Source organism: Urocampus carinirostris, chromosome 12 (genome assembly GCF_059441175.1).
Source record: "Urocampus carinirostris isolate Australia breed hairy pipefish chromosome 12, RoL_Ucar_1.0, whole genome shotgun sequence".
Classification (NCBI taxonomy): domain Eukaryota; kingdom Metazoa; phylum Chordata; class Actinopteri; order Syngnathiformes; family Syngnathidae; genus Urocampus; species Urocampus carinirostris.
Window position 1 is genome coordinate 30595900 of NC_142360.1, and position 23733 is coordinate 30619632.

The 23733-nt window shown below is 37.9% G+C and overlaps 2 protein-coding genes across 3 annotated transcripts in view; one reads left to right on the top strand and one right to left on the bottom strand.

Annotated features, from left to right (window-relative positions):
- Positions 1–11476, top strand: part of bcl6aa (BCL6 transcription repressor aa) — a 29194-nt gene extending 17718 nt beyond the window's left edge. For both annotated transcript variants that reach the window (XM_088349770.1, XM_088349769.1), the window contains exons 5-9: positions 243–421; positions 2041–2208; positions 2281–2411; positions 4198–4335; positions 8198–11476. In XM_088349770.1, coding sequence (XP_088205896.1) covers positions 243–421; positions 2041–2208; positions 2281–2411; positions 4198–4335; positions 8198–8341 — 760 coding nt within the window. In that variant the 3' untranslated portion in view covers positions 8342–11476. The remainder of the gene's footprint in view (positions 1–242; positions 422–2040; positions 2209–2280; positions 2412–4197; positions 4336–8197) is intronic.
- A 3386-nt stretch (positions 11477–14862) lies between these two features.
- lsm2 (LSM2 homolog, U6 small nuclear RNA and mRNA degradation associated) lies at positions 14863–19609 on the bottom strand. The gene is made up of 5 exons (XM_088350165.1): positions 19500–19609; positions 19251–19318; positions 19104–19134; positions 16682–16741; positions 14863–15422 (listed from the first exon to the last, which is right to left on the bottom strand). The coding sequence occupies exons 1-5, from the start codon at positions 19500–19502 to the stop codon at positions 15297–15299; spliced, it is 288 nt and encodes a 95-aa protein (XP_088206291.1). The 5' UTR covers positions 19503–19609; the 3' UTR covers positions 14863–15296.
- Between the last annotated feature and the right edge of the window lie 4124 nt (positions 19610–23733).

The following is a 23733-nucleotide window of genomic DNA, read 5'->3' on the forward strand; positions in this document are numbered from 1 at the left end:
TCGGTTCAGGTAATCTTACGTTTTCTCTAAAACACCAAAACCTTGTATGTCATTTGACCAAGATCGGTCGGACAATCAAGAAATCGTGGAATCGTCTTAAACGAAACCTTTTCCACTATTTGCTCCCACCGAAGTTATAAAAGCTTCGGTGTGAAAATGTTTTTTTAAAATATGGCGGCACCATTTGAATAATTAAGTCGTCTGGTAACTGGAGGTTTTATTTATTGCTGTTTCCCCTCTAGTGCACTGGATGGCTCTCTGAGAAATGCAGACGGCCAACTCCCGTCCCGATATTTGAATCGCCTGAACTGCACGTCGTGCGGCACCCAATCACCGCAACACTCCGAGGTCTGCCCGTCCCGGTTGCGACTCGGCGAGGACATGGTTGAAATGCACTCAGAGTACTCCGACTCAAGCTGTGGTAGGTTTGTCCGATTCATTGAATTTATTGATAAGACTCTTAATCTATTGTTTGGGATGTTTTTCTTTGCATTTCTAGAGTCATTAATGCCTTATAAAAGCACAAAAAAACGGTACAAATAAATATAATTTTACTATGTCTAAAAAAATTATATTCATATTTTATTTCTTCTCCCTTTTGCACAATGTTGCTGCCAATGTCCCTGCACTATTCTATGATGTCAATCCATCCTAGCCTGAATTTTTCTAATTATAAAGATTGTTTTCTTATTATTCAAGAAAATAGAAAATCACCCAACCTAAACAAGCATACAAGACAGGGAAAAATACCTTACAGAAATATATATGCATATTTTCTTTTCGTTACTCTTATTTTTAGCAAAATGTTGCTGGTAATATATTTGCATTATTTTCATTACACTATTTTATGACTTAGAATTTAAGCCAGTGTACAAGCGCTAATTTGTTAATAAGTACGATCCTGACATTATTTTTTATTTTATTTTTATTGCATAATTGTTATGGGAGTCCCGTGTTTTATAATGTTGTAAACAATGTTCACTATGTTATCAATCGTAGTCGAGACGGTTCCAATTCTAAAAACATATTTTGAATACAGTGAAATGAGAGAGCAAAATATTAAAGATAAAAAAAATCCGCCGAAGGGGCCAAATTTTGTCTGAACCCACAACTTTTTTTGTAGTGCCCAAAACACACACATTTGCTCTTTTGTGGTTAATTTCACCAATAATAATACAAAGTACACTATATTCTGATGCACAAGAATAAAACACTGGTTACCGTACTTATGCCGTACAATAATGACAAGGGATGATTTCCTTTTTTATTAATGTATTCTTTTTATACAATTACCCTTAACCTATTATTTTAAACTGAGGTATCGTTTTAATGTTTTTGCACCATCAGAATGGCATTTTTAAATTTGGCATTTCGCATGTTATAATGATTATACATTATATTCTATCTATACTCACAAATTAGGCCAGTCTAGTAGCAATACCTTGTAAAATGTTCCTGTCCTGACATCCTTTTTTTTTTAATCTTTTACGTATTTTATTACAAGTTTATCCTGGGGCCATGTCTAATTTCATTTTACACGATGTACACGACGTTGTGATTAATGACAATGGTCAAAATCTATTCTATTCTGTTCTATTTACACCAAATCATCTGGAAATTGTCTTGTAAGCAGTCTGTGTGATGTCATCGTGGTTTGCTATTTTGTATGTAAAAGAAATTGAAGATGTTTTTTAATGCCAAATTGCCCAGCTTCCCATTTTTATCATTTAAATAGTCTTCATTGGATAAATTCTCTTTATTGACATGACACAATCGTATAACAAAATTGGAGGGTTTCTCATTTTAGTGCAAGTAAAACAAATTCAAATGAAAAAAAATATGCAAAAGGATAAAAATGTCATGGATGCTATAGAAGCTGTTCTTGACTCTATTTTTTTTTTAAGTATGCAAAATACATTGAAGATGTTATTTTAAGGTTGAGTTGACCAGCTATTGTGAGTTCCCCATCTTTTTCCCCGTGGAATCCAGTCTTGCTGTTTTTTTAACTTGTTTGTTTTTTTCTCTTTTATTTTCGAACAGAAACCGGCGCCTTTTTCTGCAACGAGTGCGACTCAAAGTTTGCAGAAGAGGAAGCGCTGAAGCAGCACGCTCTGCAAGTCCACAGCGACAAGCCCTACAAGTGTGACCGATGCCAGGCTGCCTTCCGTTACAAGGGTAACCTGGCCAGTCACAAAACCGTCCACACAGGTCTGCCGCAAGTTTTTTTAATCATTTTTTGGGCTATTAAATCTCAGCTCACGGTTCGTTTGTTGTTTGCAGGAGAGAAACCGTACCGCTGCAACATCTGTGGTGCTCAGTTCAACCGACCAGCCAACCTCAAGACTCACACTCGCATCCACTCAGGAGAGAAGCCATACAAGTGTGAGACGTGTGGCGCTCGCTTTGTACAGGTCAGATTTTGATGTTTTTTCGCCCTTGATCGCATTTTTATTGTTTCGATGCACTTTTTGTCATTGCGCTTGCAATTGCGACTTATGCCAGGCTCCAAGCAATGTTTTTGAAATATTTTTTTCTACTTATCTTGACATACTTTTATGTCATTTTTGTTTTTAAAGTTTGTAATATGTGTTTACCCTGGAGTATCATGTCTAATCTAGCTGCAACAATGTAAAAACAGGCTTAGGGGTTAAAGTCAAGGTTTAGGGTTTGGAGGGTTGATAACGCACATTCAATTTTCAACAATAAACGAAAAATGTAATGTTGGTACAGTGGTAACATGATGCAACTTCACACGTGGTTTGGAAAAGGTTTAGTTTTTAGGGCTTCCTACTCTGAGAAATTGCTTAAAATTAGATTTATAAGCTTAATGTTATTCTGTAATATTAAAAAAACTAATATGGATTGTTTCCATCCTTGTTATCGTTTGGCATAGTTCCTAAAGTTGTCAAAAATCAAATCATGTTTTTTGTTTTATTATTCATTATTAAGCGGCACGGCGGTGTAGCGGTTTGCGTGTTCGCGGCACAGTTCTGAGGTCATGGGTTCAAATCCATCTACCAGCCTTCCTATGCGGAGTTTACATGTTCTCCCAGTGCTTGCGTGGGTTTCCTCCGGGCACTCCGGTTTACTCCCACATCCCAAAAACATGCATGTCAGGTTAATTGGCCGGTCCAAATTGTCCTTAGGTGTGAATGAGCGAGTGAATTGTCTGTCTCTGTGTACCCTGCAACTGGTTGGCAACCAGTTCAGCGTGTCCCCTGCCCATTCCCCGAAGAGAGCTGGGATGCACTCCAGTACCCCCACGACCTTACCGAGGATTAGCGGTCTACATAACGCATAGATATTTATTATGAGATTTTTTAAATTAATTACATTTATTATTTATTATGTAGTTATATTATTTGTATTATTTATTGTATGTATTTCTGATACACTTACAACCTAGGCCAGTCTACAAACACTGCCTTGTATTTCTTATTATAGTTTTCTCCTTAAAATCGTTATTACATGTTTATCCTGAGGTACGAAGTCTAATCTTTTTGCAAACAATGTTCACCATGTTGAAACCAATGACAATTCTAATTCAAGAATTAAACTAAATACACCAAAATTTGCATGTGATAAAAAAACAAACAGAAAAAGTAACAATTTTACTTTTAACTGAAACTGGGACTTGACACCTTTTAATGTCATAAAAAATTGAATTTTTAAAGCGTACCTTGATATTCAGTCTACGATTTAAGTCATGGCTTTAAACCAGGGGTCTCAAACTCAATTTACTTGAGGGCCGCCGGAGTTATGGTCTGGGTGAGGTTGGATCAAATTGGGTTTTCCACAAGAGAACTTATGATTTAAAAAGTCCTTTGTTCTCAAATAGCTTTTTTTAATGCCACACAAAATAACCCCAAAAAAATCAAGAATTGATTTGAAAATAAATCAATCAGTACTAAGTGAATCCATAATTTAAATTGGCCTTTACTTACATTTGACCTCTCAATCTTAACGAGTGCTAAAAAGAAAGAAGACAAACTACACAAACCTAGACTTAAAGTGACCAAACTACATCAAACCTTGGCAAAAGAAAAAAAAATGGCCACTTAGAGTCTCCGTGGTTAGTATTCTTCCTTGTGCTTTGTAGCACTTGTTTTCGGTTACACTGCAAAATACGGCACCCTCTCAAATATTACACAATGTCCCAACAAATGCTAATTCAAATTTTTTTTTCAATTTTTACAGGTTGCCCACCTCAGAGCCCACGTACTAATCCACACGGGCGAGAAACCGTACCCTTGTGAGATCTGCGGGACGCGTTTCCGACATCTGCAGACTCTCAAGAGCCATCTGCGCATACATACGGGCGAGAAGCCTTACCACGTAAGTCACAATTTCTCCGTGTGGAAAACACAAAAGTCTTTCTTTTCAGGAGGATGGAAAAAATGTAATTCCTCTCCAAAAACTATTACTAAGGTAGTAAGTCGTCATGTTTTTTAGTATAGCCCTTAAGCACAGGAAGTCTCTGTACAGACTAGACTGCTAATACACTATCCCCTGATCTAAAACCTACATGAGGCCAAGGGAAAACTCAATAACTTCAGCATAAGGAAACTAAGAACCCTTGAGAAGGGGCCACACACGATGACCAGGCTGCAATGGAGGTTACCAGTGCATCAATAAACAATAGAGATATCGTCAACATGAAAAATAGGTCATTCATAAGCTATATAATATAAGTGTGTTTTAAGCCTAGATGTAAACAGTTTCCGGAGGTTGCAGATTGAATCTCAGAGGGCAGAGCATTCCACAGCACCGGGGCCCGAATGGAGAATGCTCTCAAACCTGTGGTTTTCTTCTTGGCTCTTGCGATTACTAGTAGACCAACATTTTCCGAGTAAAGGCTCAGACCAGGAGCATAGTAAAGGGAAATATATATTTAATGACTGATTAAGCTGTTTAAGATTGCACAGCAACAAATATTTCAAGCAGATTATTAAAATTTATTTATTTCTATAAAAAACAGAAGTTAAAGTGTAGTTTTAAAAAAGTATTTGTCTCACACGCAGATAATTTGAGCTAATTTTAAGTAATATATTTCTAGAAAGGCAGCACGGCAGCGCAGTAGTTAGCGCGTGTGTGACACAGTTCTGAGGTCATGGGATCAAACGTTCCTGTGTGGAGTTTCCATGTTCTCCCTGTGCTTGCGTGGGTTTCCTCCGGGCACTCTGGTTTCCTCCCACATTCCAAAAACATGCAAGTTAGGTTAATTGGCCGGTCCAAATTGTCCCTAGGTGTGAACAAGCGAGCGACATTTCTGTCCTTGTGTGCTCTGCGACTGGCTGGCAACCAGTTCAGGGTGTCCACTGCCCGAAGATAGCTGGGATGGGCTCCAGCACCCCCACGACCCTACTGTGGATAAGCGGTGCAGATAATGAATGAAAATCTCTAGAAAACCTAGATAAAATGGGGGGAAGGTAAGACACAAGGTAAGAAACATAGTAAAATCATAAAATTATAGCAGAATTATTAGCCAAAATGAAGTAAAAGTAAAAATCTTGCACATAATTTAGCAGAATTTAATTATTTTTAGAAAAATTTCATTTTCTTTTGGAAGGCCGGAAGCAAAAGCCTGACAGGCTGCATTTGGCCTGCAGCCTGCAGTTTTCCGGCCCCTGCTTTAAACAAACCTGAAAATTAAAACTCGCGATATAAAATCATTCGGTGACAAAGAAGATTTTTCGAAAAAAAATACGACCCTACATTAAATTAAAATGTACCTAATTCCATTGGCCAGTGCATCCATTCCGGTTGACGGCACAGGCTATCCAAACTCTGACCTAAAACTACTGGAAGGAGTGGACCCAAGTGGAAAAGGCCGGCATTAAATATTTAAATAATAAAAAAAAAGCATTTCATATGACTATTTAAAGCCCCAGTGTTTATTATTAAACGACCACTAGTGGTGTAAAAAATACTTCATTTATTTTAATAAAACACAATTGGTTCAAATAGTGAGCAAACACAGATGTATAATCTAATAAACAAGGATTTTTTTTTTAGAGTCGTTTCATTTGTAATCAATTACATAATACTCTGTGCAGCCCTTGGAGACTTCTTGTGATTAAAGACTATACAATTAAACATGACTTGACTTGAAAATGGCAAAATGTGGAGGACAATAATGTTCACCAATACCTTGACCACTTAGGTTGTGAACCTATGGCTCGCGAGCCATATATGGCTCTTTCTATGAACCTGTGGCTCAGAGAAAATTTAATTGCATGCAAATTTTCTCCATCTCGTTCAAAACTTAATCTATTAATCCTGTTTAGATACACGCAAAGCCATACCAAAGCTGAATTACATTGCAGTACTTCGCAGAATACACGTTTTTCACTGCAATTTACAGTCAAGGTGTCACACCAAAAAAACTTGTTTTGGCTGTACAACGCTAAAGCATCCTTTATACAAAAGCTCACTATATAATCTGTGTTCAGTGTTCAGATACCTTATGATGAAATCCACAGAACAAACTGTAAATACGCCAAAACACCAGAAGAGAATTTAAAGTTATTTGATTGGGTGAGTGGGAGGGATGGGTGGAGCTATGCAAAAAGTGCAAGCACTCCCATCTCTCGCCCTATGCGGTCTGCGCCAAAGGTAAGCACATCAGGCTCCCTGTTCTCAGAACCTTGTGACGTTTTTACAAAATAACTGCTTGCATCTGGTTTTGAAACCAATATGTATGAAAAAAAAAGGGTCAAAATGAGTTTAACCGATCTTGAGTAATTGCAAGAAAGAGACAAGTTTAAAGTGGTCTGTTTGTTGAATTTGGGACACGGCTCTGGCATTATTCTCTTTTCATAATTTTTATCAAATCATCAAAAATAAATGTGCTGAAGACTAAGCTGTTGTCTGAGGCGCGGGTTTAGCAATTTAGTAAATTTGTCTCGTAAAATATGGTGTGGCTCTTTCCCAAAACAAAATTAATATATTTTGCTTTTATGGCTCTTTGAGTCAAAAAAGTTCCCGACCCCTGTTGTAAAGGAACCACTTCCTGCGATGTGTAACAATTATGATACAGTAATAATGTCTGGTTATGTTAGGCCAGCAGAGAAGGCCTTGCTGGCCCTGGAGACTTTCAGCTGCTCCAGTCAGAACGATAGAAGCCGAGCATACCGCAGTCCAGTGTTCCCTCTAAGCTGCGCGCGTACGCAATTGCGCACTGCTCGCACATTCTCAGCGCACAAGAAAATCTAGCCAGCGCACAAAAATGAGGGCTCAAAATTACTACTTAAGAAGCGAATTAAGTCAAAGTTACAGTGAATGAAGGTAAAAATACACGGGTTCCCCTGACGTTGTGCCCTAAATGCGGTATTTTTAAGTCGAGTCGAAGGAGAACGAAGTTGAGTAAAGTTAGTAGAGTTTGTCGGGGAACCGGCTTCTTCGGCTCGGCTCACTAAAAGGAACCGGCTCTTTCGGGTCCTAAACGGCTCTTCGGGTTGTTTTTGCTTCTTTAATCCCAACATAACCAAATATTATGTAAAATTATGCACAAAATGACTTAAAGGAAGGGGGGAATAGAACAAAAAAGAAAAAAATACCAAAATGAAAAAGTAGTGTAAAGCTGAGAAAAAAAGAAACAAAAGGAAGAGAAAAAAGAAGGAAAAATGTAGAAAAAAGCCAGAAAAAAATGTCAGAAAAAATAAACACACAGAGATATTTTTTAAAGGAACAAAAAGAAGAAAAAGTTTGTGTTGCATTTAAATAATTTCCAATTATATCAAGTAAATCTTGTTGCCAACATTGTGCTTCCACTAAAAATGTGATTAAGTACAGTTCTGTATCTTACAACCGACTAAATAAGCCCCCCAAAATGTTAATATTATGCCACAAAATATGTCAGGAAATAAAAAGAAATGGATATCTTGTGAAAGAATTGTAAGAACAAACGACGTTTGTAGGCTGTACAACCTTTGCAATAGTACATGAGTCAATTCATTCAAAAGAGAAAAATCATTTTGCATTGCCGGAAACTCAGCAAAATGTAACTTGATGTGAAGTTTTGGACATGTTTGATCATTAATTATCTTGCCACACTTGGGATTATGGTTCCTCACTGTTGTTTCAAGCGCTGCTCACCGACTTTGTGTGAACACTCAGACCCGTAAGGAAAATTACAGGGAACATTGCCGCAGTCTTTTGTGTTAACCGTGTTTCTCTTCTCTTTTTCTCCTTTTAGTGTGAGAAATGCAATTTGCACTTCCGCCACAAAAGTCAGCTGCGTCTTCACTTGCGGCAGAAGCACGGCGCCATCACCAACACCAAAATCCAGTATCGCATTTCCACCGACGGCATGCCGACGGACCTTAACAAGGCTTGTTAAAAACAAGGCCACGGTGTCATTGCGATTTCCCACTTCTCTGCCGTGTACAATCGTTTCAAGAGATTGCTGTCACACTGTGATCGTCGGACAAATCAAATGAGCCGTTTGCCGTCTTGCTTTTGTATCCTTGAACACAAGTGAGAATTTTATCTTATTTATATCGCGTTTTGATTATTTTTGGGGACGCTGTGGCTGAGATCTCCTTTTGGGCAAAAAAACACTGTTGCGTTATAGTGTCATTTTGAAGTCATGGTAAATTTTGTGTTTAAATCACATAAGTAGACAACTATGTTGGCGGAAAAAGATGAGTGGAATTAAAATTTTTGCACGCTTGCACTTATGAGCTCTTAAGAGGAAGAAAAAATTGTGCTTTAATCTAGAACTGCAACTAATGATGTTTTAATAATTGATGAATCGGTCAATTCTTTTTTTCAAATCATTGAATCAAATCTCTTTTTTTTAAAAACAGTTTTCATTTCCTCCCTTTTTTCCAAAAATAAAATGTTGCAATGATAGAAAAAAATGCACAAAACGACACAATATTATACAATATAAAACAATAAACAAATCCAAGTGTTTGTCTAATAAGCTTAAAGGGACAGTGTGTAATATTTTAGTGCCTCCTAGTGGCACAAAAAACTTCCATTTAGTAAGAAAAAAAATACTGATCTGAGTACTAGGCAAAAATGCATAAAACTATCATACCAATTTTACTTTTTAGAAAAATGTATTGGTCAAGAAATGTGTATTTCCTTTGCATAGTGGAATCCATACCTTGAGGTTGCTGCCATGTTTTTTCTGGCATCTTGCGTACAAAAACTAGTGCCAAAGAGCACAGCGCAGCAGCATTAGACAACAGTACCTTATAGTGGTCAAATTGACACAGTAGGGCTTTAACGGTGAAAATACATACAAATGTTTGCAATTATGTGAGATACTTTTATTTTTTCAAAAAATGTCTTGAGGTGCTCTTTGGCGGACCGAAGTTCTATACAAACATGTCCCCTGAACTCCACTCTCATAACATTTGGGTGGCGCATACATCGAACGACACGCTGAATTGATGATGAAATTTGTGGCCAACGCCTTTAATAATCAACGTTATCGATTCATTGTTGCAGCCCTACTTTAATCACTATTGATTCACTTATGGGAAATGTCACTTTCCCCAAAAATCTGCAGGAAAAAAATACATTTAAAAGCAAGGTCCTGTGAAAAAAATAAATTGGTAATTTCATGACTGCATTGATACTGTTTAACGATTTATAAACGATATTTATTAGAAATAAATCTCTTAATTTTATGACCGTATCGTTACTTTCGAACCATTTGCAAATAATGGTAAAAGTAAATTCCCCATTTTTTGGGTGTGCACTTTCAATTTAGGAACTACTTAAAGGGACAATGTGTATTATTTAGCACGTTCTAGTTAAAAAAGGAACGAAGATTGGGTTGATAATCAAAAATTCAACTATAATATATATTTTTAGAAATATTTGTAGGTTGATACAGTTCCATTCATTTTTCATACCACGAGTCCCACCCTAGAAATAGGTTGGCAACCCAAAATGTTGAAAGAGCCATATCGGACCCCAAAAAAACTTAATCCCAAAATGTGTTTGGAGCCAAATAACATAATTTCCCATTTAAAAAAAACGCCATGGAGCCATGAGCGGGCTGCTGACCCCCGCCCTAGAGGTGGCTGACGTCATAGTCGGTCATCTTGCTGCTATGGGTACCCAAAAACCTCAAAAAGGCGGGGAGAAAAAATGTGACAATTTTTTGATCACTTAGAATCTCCTAGTTGGTATTCTTTGTGCTTTTTAGCACTTGTTTTCAGTTTCACTACACAATACAGCGACATGGTCAAATAATACACACTTACCCTTTAATTTTATGACTGTTGTAATGGTACTGTCTAACAATTTGTAAATGATGGTATCGGTAAATTCCCCGTTTTGGGAGGTGCACTTTCACTTAAAAGAACTCCTGAGCAATAGTAGATTTTTGTTTTTCAAAAAATGTAAAAAAAAGTTTGATTCTTTAATCCGTTTTTTAAAAGTTTTATACATTAGCACTTTGCAATCGCTGATCGCAACACAAGCCACAAATGTTTATTTTTTTCTTATTTTATTTGATTTGGAATCTGCTTCGAGGTATATCTACATCGGCCTGAAATCCACACAAAGTAGCCGTTGGACCCCCTCCCCTTTTGATGCGTACAATCATTTAAAACTCTTGTTACGACAAATCAAAACAGGAAAGTTGGAAAAAAAAAACGGGTTTCCATAACATGTGAACATGGAGTCACTTTATTGTTTCTATACACACCAACTATATAAGTAGTATGTGTGTATACTTACATGTTTCTACTCTTCAAAAGTCTAAAGCTTTATTTTATCGAAGAACGGAATGTATAGAAGGCAGTTTTTAACAAGAAAAAAAAAATACAGTATTTTATAACAAAGAACTTAGTTTTCTGGAAACCGACTGACGGGTGGCGACGTATATTTTAAAAAGAATGGGAGCGTCGTTAAATAAAAATTGAAAAAAATCAAACGCTCTTCAATTTTGTCCAACTGCTTATGCATGAGCCGCTCTATGGAGGGGTATGATTATAAATATTGTGATATATTATTGTGTATTTATACATACTGTGGGATTGTCCTCTGCGGGCGGAGGCAATGGTCTTTGTCGTTTTCATGAAATTTCCATGCATTTGTATAGTTGTGGTTTTTGGGGCGGGTGGGGGTTGTTACCGGATTCTGTTTTTCATAAGTGAAGGTTTTGAGTTCATTGGTCGTTGTTAATGCTCCCGGCGTACAGTTGTGTAAGTTGTCACTTTGTACATATATACACAGTGGATTCAATGTGCCTTTTCTCGACGTCATGGCAATTCAGCCCTGTTAAGGTACACCCCCGTTTACCACCTTGACCCTGACTCCAACCTCCGTGTGTGTATGTATGAATGTGTGTATTTCTTTTCATGGTTTATCACCAACCTTATTAACATGCAAAATGCATCGCTGTAAATCTTTTTGGATTGGGATTTTTGTAACGGAAATGAAAAAATTGTTGTACAATGTCCTTTGATGTATGAATGTAAAATAAAGGTATTTGTATGTATCAACCGGAGAGCTTTTGCTTCTCGTGTGTTCCTTCAAGACATTGTGAAACGGATGGCTGAGACATAAGAAGTTTATAGTGAAGTAGTGAAGGATTTTATACATTTGACTACAAAGGGTTTTGTACGATCAAATACAAATTACATTTAAATGCAAAAGCTATTCACAGGCTGAGCTGTTGGGCGAAGTCAATGCAACCTAGTTGAGAATGATGCTTACAGGAACAGCGGGGAACCGGGACAAAGGGCTGATAAGATAATCAGCACTTCTCGACGCAGAGGGGCCCTGGTGACGTAGAAACGCTCGGGAAAGTTTTGACCATTTCAGACATCGAGGTGAGGGGGCTTTCCAGGCATGCCCATGGGAGGAGCTGGCACACCAGCTTGCGGAGAGACGTGGGTCGAGAGAAAGAAAGGCAGAAGAGCGAGAGAGCTGGCTTGACAGAGACTCGAGCGACACCATTTCGGCTATATATTCGATGGAGTTCACTTAGCTACCGGTAAATCGTTTAAGAAATTAAATCTGCCCCCGTGTGAAAACGTCGGCTATTCTTGTCCGTCTTTTCCCATCAAGAAACGAGCGCGCATTGTTAGGAGAATGCAGGTTGTGTTTGGTTAATGGAGTCATATAACTAATTCGAACAATTTGGTAAACAATACATATATTAATATTTATTTCCTAACAGTAGACATATTGCAAGTTATGCTGAAGATCCTACCATTCAGACTTTGGGCTGAATTAGCTCAGGAGGTAGAGCTCGTCTTGAGATCAAGTGGTCACAGGTTCGATTCCCGGCTCCTCTGTGTTATATGTCGAAGTGTCTTTGGGCAAGACACTGAATCCCTAATGCCCCCAATAAGCAGGTGGGGTGTGTGAGTGTGTGTGTGAATGGATAAATGTAAAGCGCTTTGGGAGGTCTTCATTGACTTGAAAAGCGCTAAATAAATGCAGAGCATTTACCATTTATGCTTCCACTCTGCTTATGAACAAATAAGCATCACTTCTAACCTAACAAGGCCCACAAAACACTACTGTATCAGCAGAAATTTGGAGTTAATTGATAGGAAATGTATTCTTCATTACCTACGTGTAAGTTTCTAAAGCCAAGTGCAGGTAGTTTCAATCATGTTAAACTTGAAGATGGCATGGATTGCAGTCAGCAGTTGATTCTTGTAAAAAATATCAACAACTCAATGATGCAAAACTGTATACCAGAGAGCATTACATTACAGCAATTGAGATGAGAAATAAGAAAACGCAGAAGTTATCTAATTGTATCTTACATTTAGTAAAGGTCTTCGGGGCGAAACAGTGGGTTGGATCAAGGGAGGTGCAGAGAGATTTCATGCAGTATTTTGTTTGTCTAGTATTAAAATGGTCAAAGTAAGAAAAGGTCTGTTTCAAGTACAGTCCAAACGCCAATTCAAACCACAACATTTAAAATTAAAAAAGTTTATTCAAGGGCGTCTAAAAAAAGCACACAAAAAGTAAGGAGCTTGACAAGTTGCAATGATGCCACAAGGCAGGAGATGGCGGCGGCAAGTAAGAATGTTTCAAATTCTGCACAGTACCTTTAACAATGCCCAACTGAGATCAAAGAGCCTTTATGCTTTATTTCTACCGTACCTATTCGTTTTTATCAGTTATCTGTTTGGGGGCAGAACACATTAGGAAGGTGGAAACGGGGGCGATCGAGTGCTGAAAAGTGACGTAATTCTTTTCCAGGCAGGTTTTTATTGTGTCTAGTTGCAGTATGGGATTAGAATCATAGGGAAAAAAAAACGTTATGACCATCAACCCCATTGGTAAAATATCACCATCAAACACCCTGAGGTTGAACCTGCCACCAAATATAAATATCTTGGAGCTGTCATATCAGAAGAGGGGTCAGAACCAGAAATCATGAACCAGGATCGTTCAAACTACGGCTGGACTCGCCAGGCTTAAAGCCATCTGGATGGACAAGAACATAGCAGTGAAATCAAAAATGAGACTCATGCAAGCACTGGTTAATTCCATCTTCCTCTACACTTGCCAGACATGGACTCTCACAGCAAAAGTGGAAAAGAAAATCCAGGCCATTTTAAGTGTTGGGCACGTTTTTTAAAACCGTAATTAGTTATAGTTACAACTTTTTAAAAAAAAAAAAGTAACAGAGTTAGTAACTGTATTACTCTATAATAAAAGTAACTTAACTACCAGGGAAAGTAACTTCTCCCGTTACTTTAAAAATAAGTTGTATGTCAATTGTCAATTTGATGAGTTGACTCTGGTGGGCGGGATAAAACCTGTGGGCGGGGCTGCACCTGGTCTTTTTTCCATGCTACAGTTTATATATCGCTTTCTTGCGCTGCCAATCAAATTCTACGAATTAGGTTCAATTATTTCTAAATCTGTGCCTCACCAGACATGAACCTCAAAACACATCAGTGAATTTACGCTAACATTTTCCACGTAATGTTTTATTCTGATGTGGGAAAATCCACTTGCTATTGGCATTCTTCTGCAATATTGTAAGTTGTCAAACAAACATGGCAAATATACGTTGCCGGATAAACTTATTAGGTCACGGAACGGAAAATGACCTGTTACATTATGATTTTTATGTGTGATGCAACACTTACCTTGTATAAATAACTAAGAACAATATTCCTTTATATCAACTTTGCTTCTTAAATGTATTTTTAGGAACAATTCAAATGTATTGTCATTACTGTAATGACTCGCTAGCTTGCGGCCTCAGTACATCGTGGATTGAAAATATTCCGCCGTCTTCTATCTCCCATCACATATTACTGCGAGTGGGTTTTAGCATCGCGCATTTCTGTCAGGCCTTTTCCTGTGCTGTCCCCAACAAATTGATCTACACTTGTGCGGCCGCGATCAATTATCCTCAATCACATATTGCTGTGAGATGGGACCAGCAGAAGGCATTTATGTCAAGCGGGGTGCCATTTCTAGCTCGCCTAAAATGAAATGTACTGTTGTGAACAGGAGAGAAAATGGGTCATACTTGTATTTTTTAATAATCTGTGGTCTGAGCAGCCCTTTGAGACTCTTTGTGATTAAGGGCTATATAAATAAACATGACTTGACTTTAATACATTATTTGGCCCTAAAATGAACAAGATCTGTGTATCCATTATCCTAGGTTGACCATTGCTGCTAGCCTGGGAACATATTAAAAATGGGGTATCCTCCTACATGGGTTTTGCATATTTTGAAGGGTTCTGGTAACCCATTAACTGCAATAAACGAGAGATCACAGTATATATAACTACCAAACTAGAATAGACCTGATACTGTTCTGCAGTCCAAAATTGTATTTAATACAACATTGAATTTTACACATTATACATTACTTGTAAGAAATGATGATTAAAAAGCATTGGCCAATTTTGTGCATTTTTTTTATTTCCCAAAAACGAAAATTTGCAAAGTAACACTCAGGATCCTATTAAGGCCCAGTGTTATAATGAAAAAAAAAAACAACAAAAAAAGAGACATCAAAACATGCTTTTAAAAATATACTTGTTTTCATACAAAACATTTCTATTCTCGTTTCATGTGTAAACAAACTAAGGATGGTATGAAATCCATAGAGCCCCTTTGCCTCAGTTCTTTTAACTTGAAATTCAAAAAAACAAACACTTAAAATATTTTGTTTTCCAATATGAATCAGGCTAAGTTGTGCTCTTTATCAAATATGGAGTTGGCTAACTGAAACAAACATGTTTTGTTTTAATTAACAAAAAAAAAAACGTCAATTCTTCTTTGTGACAAGTTTAGCCCAAATAATACATAATATACCCAGCCCACCCAGTTTGCGATCACTGCTTCTGCTGCATGGCCTCTTTACGGGCGGCGTCTTGAAGCAGCTGTGTGTCCACTTCGTCCGCGGGCAGCTGAACATAGCGCACCACCGAGCCGCGGATGAAGCAGTTTTTTACGGACAGCTGAAGGCGGGAACATCAATGGTGATCATTCTTGTCCATGAGTTTTTGTATCCATTTGCACATTGACTTCTTCTACATTAGGTGTGAGATTTAACCTCCGGTGCAGAGCTGCCATATGTTGAAATATTTTGGAGAAACAAAATCCTAGTAGCATTTAAGAGTGCCATTTTTGGTTTAAAGTGGTTCATAAACAATGTTCTAACTATAAAAAACAAACGGAAAAAGTAACAATCATTTACAACTTTATTGTACACGTTTAGTATAAAGAACAGTTTATCGTTAGTAACAATCAACGGATTTAGTGATGAAAAAGTACGGTATATTCTGGACTACAAATCCAACCGAATTCTAAAGCACACCTTGAAAAATAGTCTTCTGTGAAATATTTATATTCATATACAAGGTGCAAAAAAGGTAAATTATTAAAAAAAAGACGCTTGATAAATGTTACTTAATCTTTATAGTTAAAACAAATATAAATCTTAAGTCGTCACATTTTTAAGACTTTCGAAAATTGGATTTAAGACATTTTAATGCCAATGAAAGTCTTAATTTTAGAATAATGAATGAAACGCCTTTTAAGACTTTTCAGGGATCCCTGATTGAAGTAATATTTACATGTGTTCCCAAAGTATCTAACAGAAATTTACAAGTAAATATGAATAAATGAAATGAATGTGAACCTCAAGCAAAAGGTTGGCCATACAGACTTAATAAAGTAACAAAGCTTAATTTCTAAAGTGTTTCCCATGAACAACAGATACAAAGAGGGTCACACTACAGGGTTGGGTAGGGTTACTTTAACTTGATTACTTTCAATTACTTTTGGATTACTCCAATACCAAATTTGCTAATAAAAGACAAAAGAAACTAAATATGAATAAAATTACTAAAATTTGTGCAGGCTTGGGGAGTAACGGAATACATGGAACGGCAAAAATGATGTTGGCAAGCTGTTTGCATTTATTTTCATTTTGTTTCTGTCGCATTTTATGTTAGTTTTGCCAGAGATCAAAGAGATCAAAGCCAGGAGAGAAAGCTTACCACGTGTTGTGAGTCATCATTTTATTCATATTTAGTTTCTTTTGTCTTTTATTAGCATATTTGGTATTGGAGTCATCCAAAAGTAATTGAAAGTAATCAAGTTAAAGTAACCCTACCCAACCCTTCACTAGGAACACCGTTTTGTATATTCTTGAATGTCTGGCAAATTGGCCTCAAGTCGCCATATAGATGAGAAACAATATCACAATACTGACCATGTGGGGATATTTTTCCGGATCTGTGACACTGATGTCTGTCAGCTTGATGTTGAGGTACTGGAACAAAATCACAAAAAAAAGTCAAGGGACTGTCAAATCATCAAATGATTCGGCAAACCGGTGTTGTGCGAAAAACTGTCACTCCCCGCATAAAATGTCCCCCCTTGTGCAAACATTATTGAAACAACTCCGTATCTCATAGTTTAGGAAATGAAATAGAACAGTAGAGCAGAGATATTGCACCTTGTATATAATTTACTTTTGAGTGAGTTGAAAACATTGACTTTGGCGAAATGACACCTTATACTGTGAACATCTTTATTCCGTTTTATACATTGATAATTTGAGCGTTCATTTCGCCGTAATACACTTTCTGGTATAGAACATATACAGTGGCTTGCGAAACTATTTGGCCCCCTTGAACTTTGTGACGTTTTGCCACATTTCGGACTTCAAACACCAAGATTTAAAACTGTAATTTCTAGTGAAGAATCAACAATAAGTGGGACACAATCATGAAGTGGAACACAATTTACTGGTAATTTTAAACTTTTTTAACAAATAATAAATGCATAAGTGGGTGTGCAAATTATTCAGCCCCTTTACTTTCAGTGTAGCAAACTCAAGTTCAGTGAGGATCTCTGAATGATTCAATGTTGATCTAAATGACGAACGATAATAAATGGAATCCACCTTTGTGTAATCAAGTCTCTGTATAAATGCACCTGCACTGTGATAGTCTCAGAGGTCTGTTTAAAGCACCGAGAGCATCATGAAGAACGAGGAACAGACCTGGCAGGTCCTCATATGGTTATGGAGAAGTATAAAGCTGGATTTGGATACAAAAAGATTTCCCAAGCCTTAAACATCCCAAGCAGCACTGTGCAAGCAATAATATTGTAATGGAAGGAAATTAGAAAATAGAACTTTTTGGCAAAAATGCAAGACGTTATGTTTGCCGTAAAAGCAGCACAGCTCATCGCCCTCAACACACCATCCCCAGAGTCAAACATGGTGGTGGCAGCATCATGGTTTGGACCTGCTCTTCTTCAGCAGGGACAGGGAAGATGGTTAGAATTGATTGGAAGTTGGATGGAGCCAAATACAGGATCATTCTGGAAGAAAAGGTGATGGAGTCCGCAAAAGACCCGAGACTGGGACGGAGATTTGTCTTCGAACAAGACAATGATCCAAAACACAAAGCAAAAGCTACAATGGAATGGTTAACCCAAAACAAATCAAGGTGGTAGAATGGCCAAGTCAAAGTCCAGACCTTAATCCAATTGAGAATCTGTGGAAAGAACTGAAAACTGCTGTTCACAAACGCTTTCCATCCAACCTCACTGAGCTCGAGCTGTTTTGCAAGGAGGTATGGGAGAAAATATCGTTTTTTCAATGTGCAAAACTGGTAGAGACATACCCCAAGCGTCATGCAGCTGTAATCTCAGCAAAGGGTGGCCCTACAAAGTATTAACTCAATGGGGCTGAATAATTTTTCATGTCACTGAAGACGTCCGAAAAAGCTTTACAATGTGCTTCACACTTACCCATTCACAAACATACTCACACACCGATAGCAGCAACAGCAACATGCATATCGGGGGCATTAGGGATTCATAGATTCATTAAGAGCCTTCATCTGGTACAAAATGCTGCAGCGAGGCTTTTAACTAAGACAAGAAAGTTTGATCACATTACCCCGATTTTAGCTACCCTGTATTGGCTTAAGATGTGATTTTAAGGTTCGGTTGGTGGTATACAAAATCATGCATGAACTTGCTCCCTCATATCTTTCAGATTTAATTTCCCCTATCTCCCAGTCTGGAGCCTTCGCTCTGAAAATGCTGGCTTTTTAGTGATCCCAAGAGCCAAGAAGAGATCCTCAGGTTTGAGAGCGTTCTCAATTGGGGCCCCAGTCCTGTGGAATGCTCTTCCCTCTGACATTCGATCTGTAACCTCAGTGGAACTGTTTAAATCTACGCTTAAAACACTTCTGTTCCATAGCATATGAATAACCTATATTTTATGTTGACAATATCTGTGTATTATTTGTTATGGCAACATCCATTGCAGCATGGTCATCCTGGAAGGGGAATTACCTCATGTGCAGTCCCTTCTTAAAGGTTTCTTCTTTTTCCTCATGATGAGGTTTTTGAGTTTTTCCTTGCCCTCATGTAGGTTTTAGATCAGGGGGTGGTGTAATAATAGCAATAATCTGTAGTCTGTGCAGCCTTTTGGGACTCCTTGTTGGGCAATAGCTTTATTTCTAATTGCTCCTTTGACACACTTAAGACAGTAAATTTAATTAAATCCTCAAATAGACAGTTATTTTTTGTATGCGAATATTTATGTTACTTAATTTAGTAGCCTAAAGATATACTTTTCAGACTCAAAATATAGAGTTAAAATGTCTTCATACCTGATCAACAGAATGAAGCGTTCCACATATGCTAGAAAAAAATACATGAATCAACATCAGAACAAAAACGCACGCTTGCCAGAATCAGTTTTCAATGGCTAAAATGAGCTATTCATTTTGATCAAGAAATCAAATCATTCCGTTTACCTGAGGTCGTTTTTTAATTCCACCACCACGTCCTTGCCGACAAGCGACTTGAAAAACGAGTAGAAAAGCTGAAGATGGGGAAAAACATGGGCACACAACGACACAGCAACGTTAGCCTAGTAGTTAACACAGGATAGTTAGCGCATACACGAATCAAAGATTATCTTCAACGTAACAATATTTTTGATTAAACCTCAAAGAAAATGGCTGAAACTTCACAAATTCATTCATTCGTGCTGATTTTCTCACCATTGCGGCGCCTTTTTGATTTTTGCGGCGTTAAGGCTGACGTCGATGACGTATATATGACGACACTTTTCCGCGACAAAAGGTTCAATAGAGTTCCACTGGGTGTCGCCAATTTGGTCATCATGTAAGCTTATGCCTATTTAACGTGTAATTTATATTTTGTTATGTTTTATTTTACTCGTTTAAAGAATATTGTGTACATTTAGGATTGACATTTTGAACGTGTTACATTTTATATTTTAATGAAACCTAAACGGTTTGACTAAAAAGTGACTCAATTCGTTTGAGGGAAAAAAGTAAGTAATTTACTGTTTGTAGTTACATGCTATGCAAATGTGGGCAGGGGTTATAGAGTTACCGAGCTATTGTTAGGAATTAAACTATTAAAATGTACTGTTTACCAAATTGTTCAAATTAGTTAGGGGGCGGCAGTAGTTGAGGAGGTAGAGCCCTCGTCCTGGGATCAAGGGATCCCAGTTCAAATCCCAGCTCGTCCGTGTTACATGTCGAAGTGTCCTTGGGTAAGAAACTGAACCCCTAATACCCCCAATAAGCAGGTTAGCGCCTTACATGGCTGCAAGGTTGCTATTGGGAAATGTGGAGCACATTGTAAAGCGCTTTGGGAAGTCATTGACTTGAAAAGTGCTATATAAATGCAGATCATTTCATTTTCATTTCATATCTGACTCCATTAACCAAACACAACTTACATTCGCCTAACAATGCATGCTCGTTTCTTAATGGAGAAATGAACAAGAGACTGGCATTTCCACACGGGGGCAGATTTAATTTCTTAAATAATTAACTAAGAGAATTCCGTCAAATTAGCCTTATTAGTGTTGCTCATCGTTGAGCCTCTCTCTCAAATGTCCCTCTCGATCGATCTTCTGAAGTTCTTCTGCCCACGTCTTTTCACAAGCTGGCTTGCCGGCTTCTACCATGGGCCTGCTGACTCCTCCCATGGGCGTGCTGACTCCTCCCATGAGCGGGCCAGAGACTCCCCACGCGGACTCCACCTCGTCTCCGCGCTGTCTGGACCCCGAGCAATTATCAAATCAGTCCCTGGCCTTCTGCGTCCGGCCTTCTCCGTCAGAGTCCTGTTATCAACATAACTAAACAAAACTCTCGCCTTCGGAACGGCACGACCTGTCATTGAACTTAAGCCTTCTCTGTGAAAAATCTTCATTGCATTCAATAAATGTAACTTGTATAAAATCCTTTATAGTAAAATGTATAAAATTCTTCACTATCACAATGAATACTGAAAATAGCTCTATTCAAAGTACATATCAGTAGCTCCAAATGTACAATATTATGTGAAAATCCTAACAGGGTTTTCCATAGAAGGGCTAAACAGTCTGAGGGAAGAAAATTGTGTAGATTTCTAAGTCTTATAGTTTGTGATGACAGGTCAGGGAAGCTCTTTATTTCCTGCACAAGCTGTTTACCATCCAGATCTGAGAGCCCTTCAAATGGCAGTGGTGTTTCTAGTGCCGCACATTGTACTTCGAGCTCTTTGTCGTTAAGACTTGGGAAACTACTCAAAAATGCAAGTTTGTTTTACCACATTTTCTAATGTGTATGGCTGATGTGGCTGCATGAACAACCTTATTGAAGAATTCTATTTGTAACTTTTTAAGAGCATCTCTGAATCGCTCACCATGGGCTTCATACGCAAAGTTGTTCTTTGTGGAACTCAACCTTTTTTTCTTTAGAGCAGCCTCCACATTCATATTTTCACAAATGTCTTTGATTGCCATCAGTGCTGCCACAAAGTAACTTACTCTGTAACTTTTGAACCTTGCTCTGTCTTCTTTAAAACACTCAATACTAGATGGATAAATAGATTGATAGATAGATACTTTATTCATCTCCGCAGGGAAATTCACATTTCCAGCAGCATCCCTTCGCTGAGAACAATACAATAATAAAGCAAAAGGAATACAATATACAAATACCCAATGTGACGTGCTAATACCCACTGTAGCATGTTGTATAGAGTATTTAAATAGTGCTACATATAATACACACTGCAATAAAAGTACGGTAATATGCAATGTAGGGGGTGTGGTTTAGTGTGGGCCTTTACTCCGCCGGGTGGAGTTAAAGAGCCTCATGCCATGAGGAAGAAAAGATCTCTTCAGTCTGTCCGTGGTACAAGACAATGACAGCAGTCTGTCGCTGAAGCTGCTCTTCTGTCTGGATATAATGCTGTGTAGTGGATGTGATGAATAATTTATAAATAAAAATAACTATGTCAATGTGCATGTTTTGAGACTGCATGAGTTGGCTGTCAGGCTGTATTGCAGATAGATTGTCATACCAAACAACCGTGCAGATGTTAAAGCAGTATGACCCGACTTCCTCAGACAAAGTTTGGGCCTCAGTCCTTGTAATAGGGTCTTTGGTGTTGTCTCTCACATCGATTGAAGCATCTCTCACAGAAGCTCCCTGGTATCTAATGGTCTCACTCTTGATCTTGCTCTCCCACATTGTTTCTGCCCACATCTTTAAGGTGATGCTCACATGATTCTTCGGTATCGTCCATTGTTGGGTCGAGGCTGAAAACAAAGTGTAAAGCTTTTTTTTCAGGACACCAAAGTAGTGTATGGCATCAACGGTGCCCTTAGCAGCATGACAAAACTAAATTCAATGTATGTGATCCACATGGTACAAAGAGTGCTCTGGGATTCTTTTCCAATAGTCTGGCTTGAACTCCCTTTTGTTACAGTTCATCTTTGCCCCATATGACTGTCCACTGCAGTCTTCAAAAGGAATTCCCAACTCATCAAGTCTTGTTGTCAGTATCATGGATGTCAAGTGCTGGCTTCTGGACTCCTCTTCCTCCAGAAATCCCATAAATGTTGCCTCAAATTCAAAGCTTGGCACACTTTTGGTCATGCCTGGTTAGGCTAGCTTTGTCATAAAACCAAATTGTAGCAAATAGCAAATTTTCGTCGTTTAAACTACCTGATTAGATGGACATTCTATTGAATGTGGAAACAACGTTAACTCAAATGATGAAAACAAATAATAACTGAATTTTGTAGCAAAGCACAGTCTAAAGGTGAAACGAAATTCCTTGTTTGCTGGGTAAAAACTGAATTAGAATTGTTTGTCTAAGCATAACAAGCACAATATCTAGAAGCCCATCAAACATACAGTATATGACAAAATTACCATTAGCCCGTCATTTATGATATGGATACTGACTGTCCCTAATCATATGAAGAAAACTAGTTGCATACCTTTATTCGATGCTGGTTTATCCTATTTTTCTTTTTTTTCTTAATTGGGAGACGGATGGCTTGGTACGTTTTTCTTTCCATCTCTGTTTATTTTCCACTCGTCTTGAACATAAGGTGCCCATCCCCCGACTGTCACTCACGACAAGCGGTCAAAGCGAAACCATGTCACATGAGTTACCTAATAATCGATTTTGTATCACGTTTGATCACAATTCAGTTAAATGTGCAGCAATTGGCCTGTATTTTTAAAGTTATGGATAATGTGCTTTATTGGGAATACAGTGGCATCCAACTAATGTTATGTATATTATTATTATTATTATTATTATTATTACTACTATTTTTTTTTTGTGTGTGGGGGGATCCTGTGCATGTTTGAATGCCGCCCTGGGCGGCTGCCCGCCTTGTCCGTGCCTAAAACCGCCACTGATTGTAAGTGGCAAATGTATTGTCTTTGTAACATGTGAACCGCACAACTGAATTAACATTTGTCTCTGGTACTGTGACTAATAATAGTGTGATCATGAACTAAACTTGACTGCTTTTTCGTATGTTATCTATACCACTGGTGATGTAGTGGTTAGAATTTGGTGCTCTCACCGTTGCAAACCAGGTTCGATTCCCTGTTGCACCTACCAGCAAAGTTTGAGCTGACAACAAGATTTTATACCAATTTCTAATAAATAAATAAAAATAGAGGTGTGCGTTATAAACCATTAAACAGGGTATAATATATCCAAATACATTATCATATGTTTTAATATTACAAGTATATGACAGTCTGATGGGACCAATTAAACCCTGGGTGGCCCTCCAGAATTTTTCTATGGTAAAACATTGCCTGTAAGATATAACTGCAAACATTTAGTGTATGCAATAGATCTTGATATTCGTGTGTGTGTGTGTTCACTATCTTCTAATATATTATTTCTGCTCAAAAAAATACAGGAGCCCCTTAATTCAAACACATTTATTCGGATGTGTGG

Coding starts and splice junctions, on each gene's coding strand:
- lsm2 (XM_088350165.1), bottom strand. Junction 16,742..19,103: donor CGCTTCATTCTGTTGATCAG/GTATGAAGACAT, acceptor ATTTTGTTCCAG/TACCTCAACATCAAGCTGAC. Junction 15,423..16,681: donor CGGAAAAATATCCCCACATG/GTCAGTATTGTG, acceptor TCCCGCCTTCAG/CTGTCCGTAAAAAACTGCTT.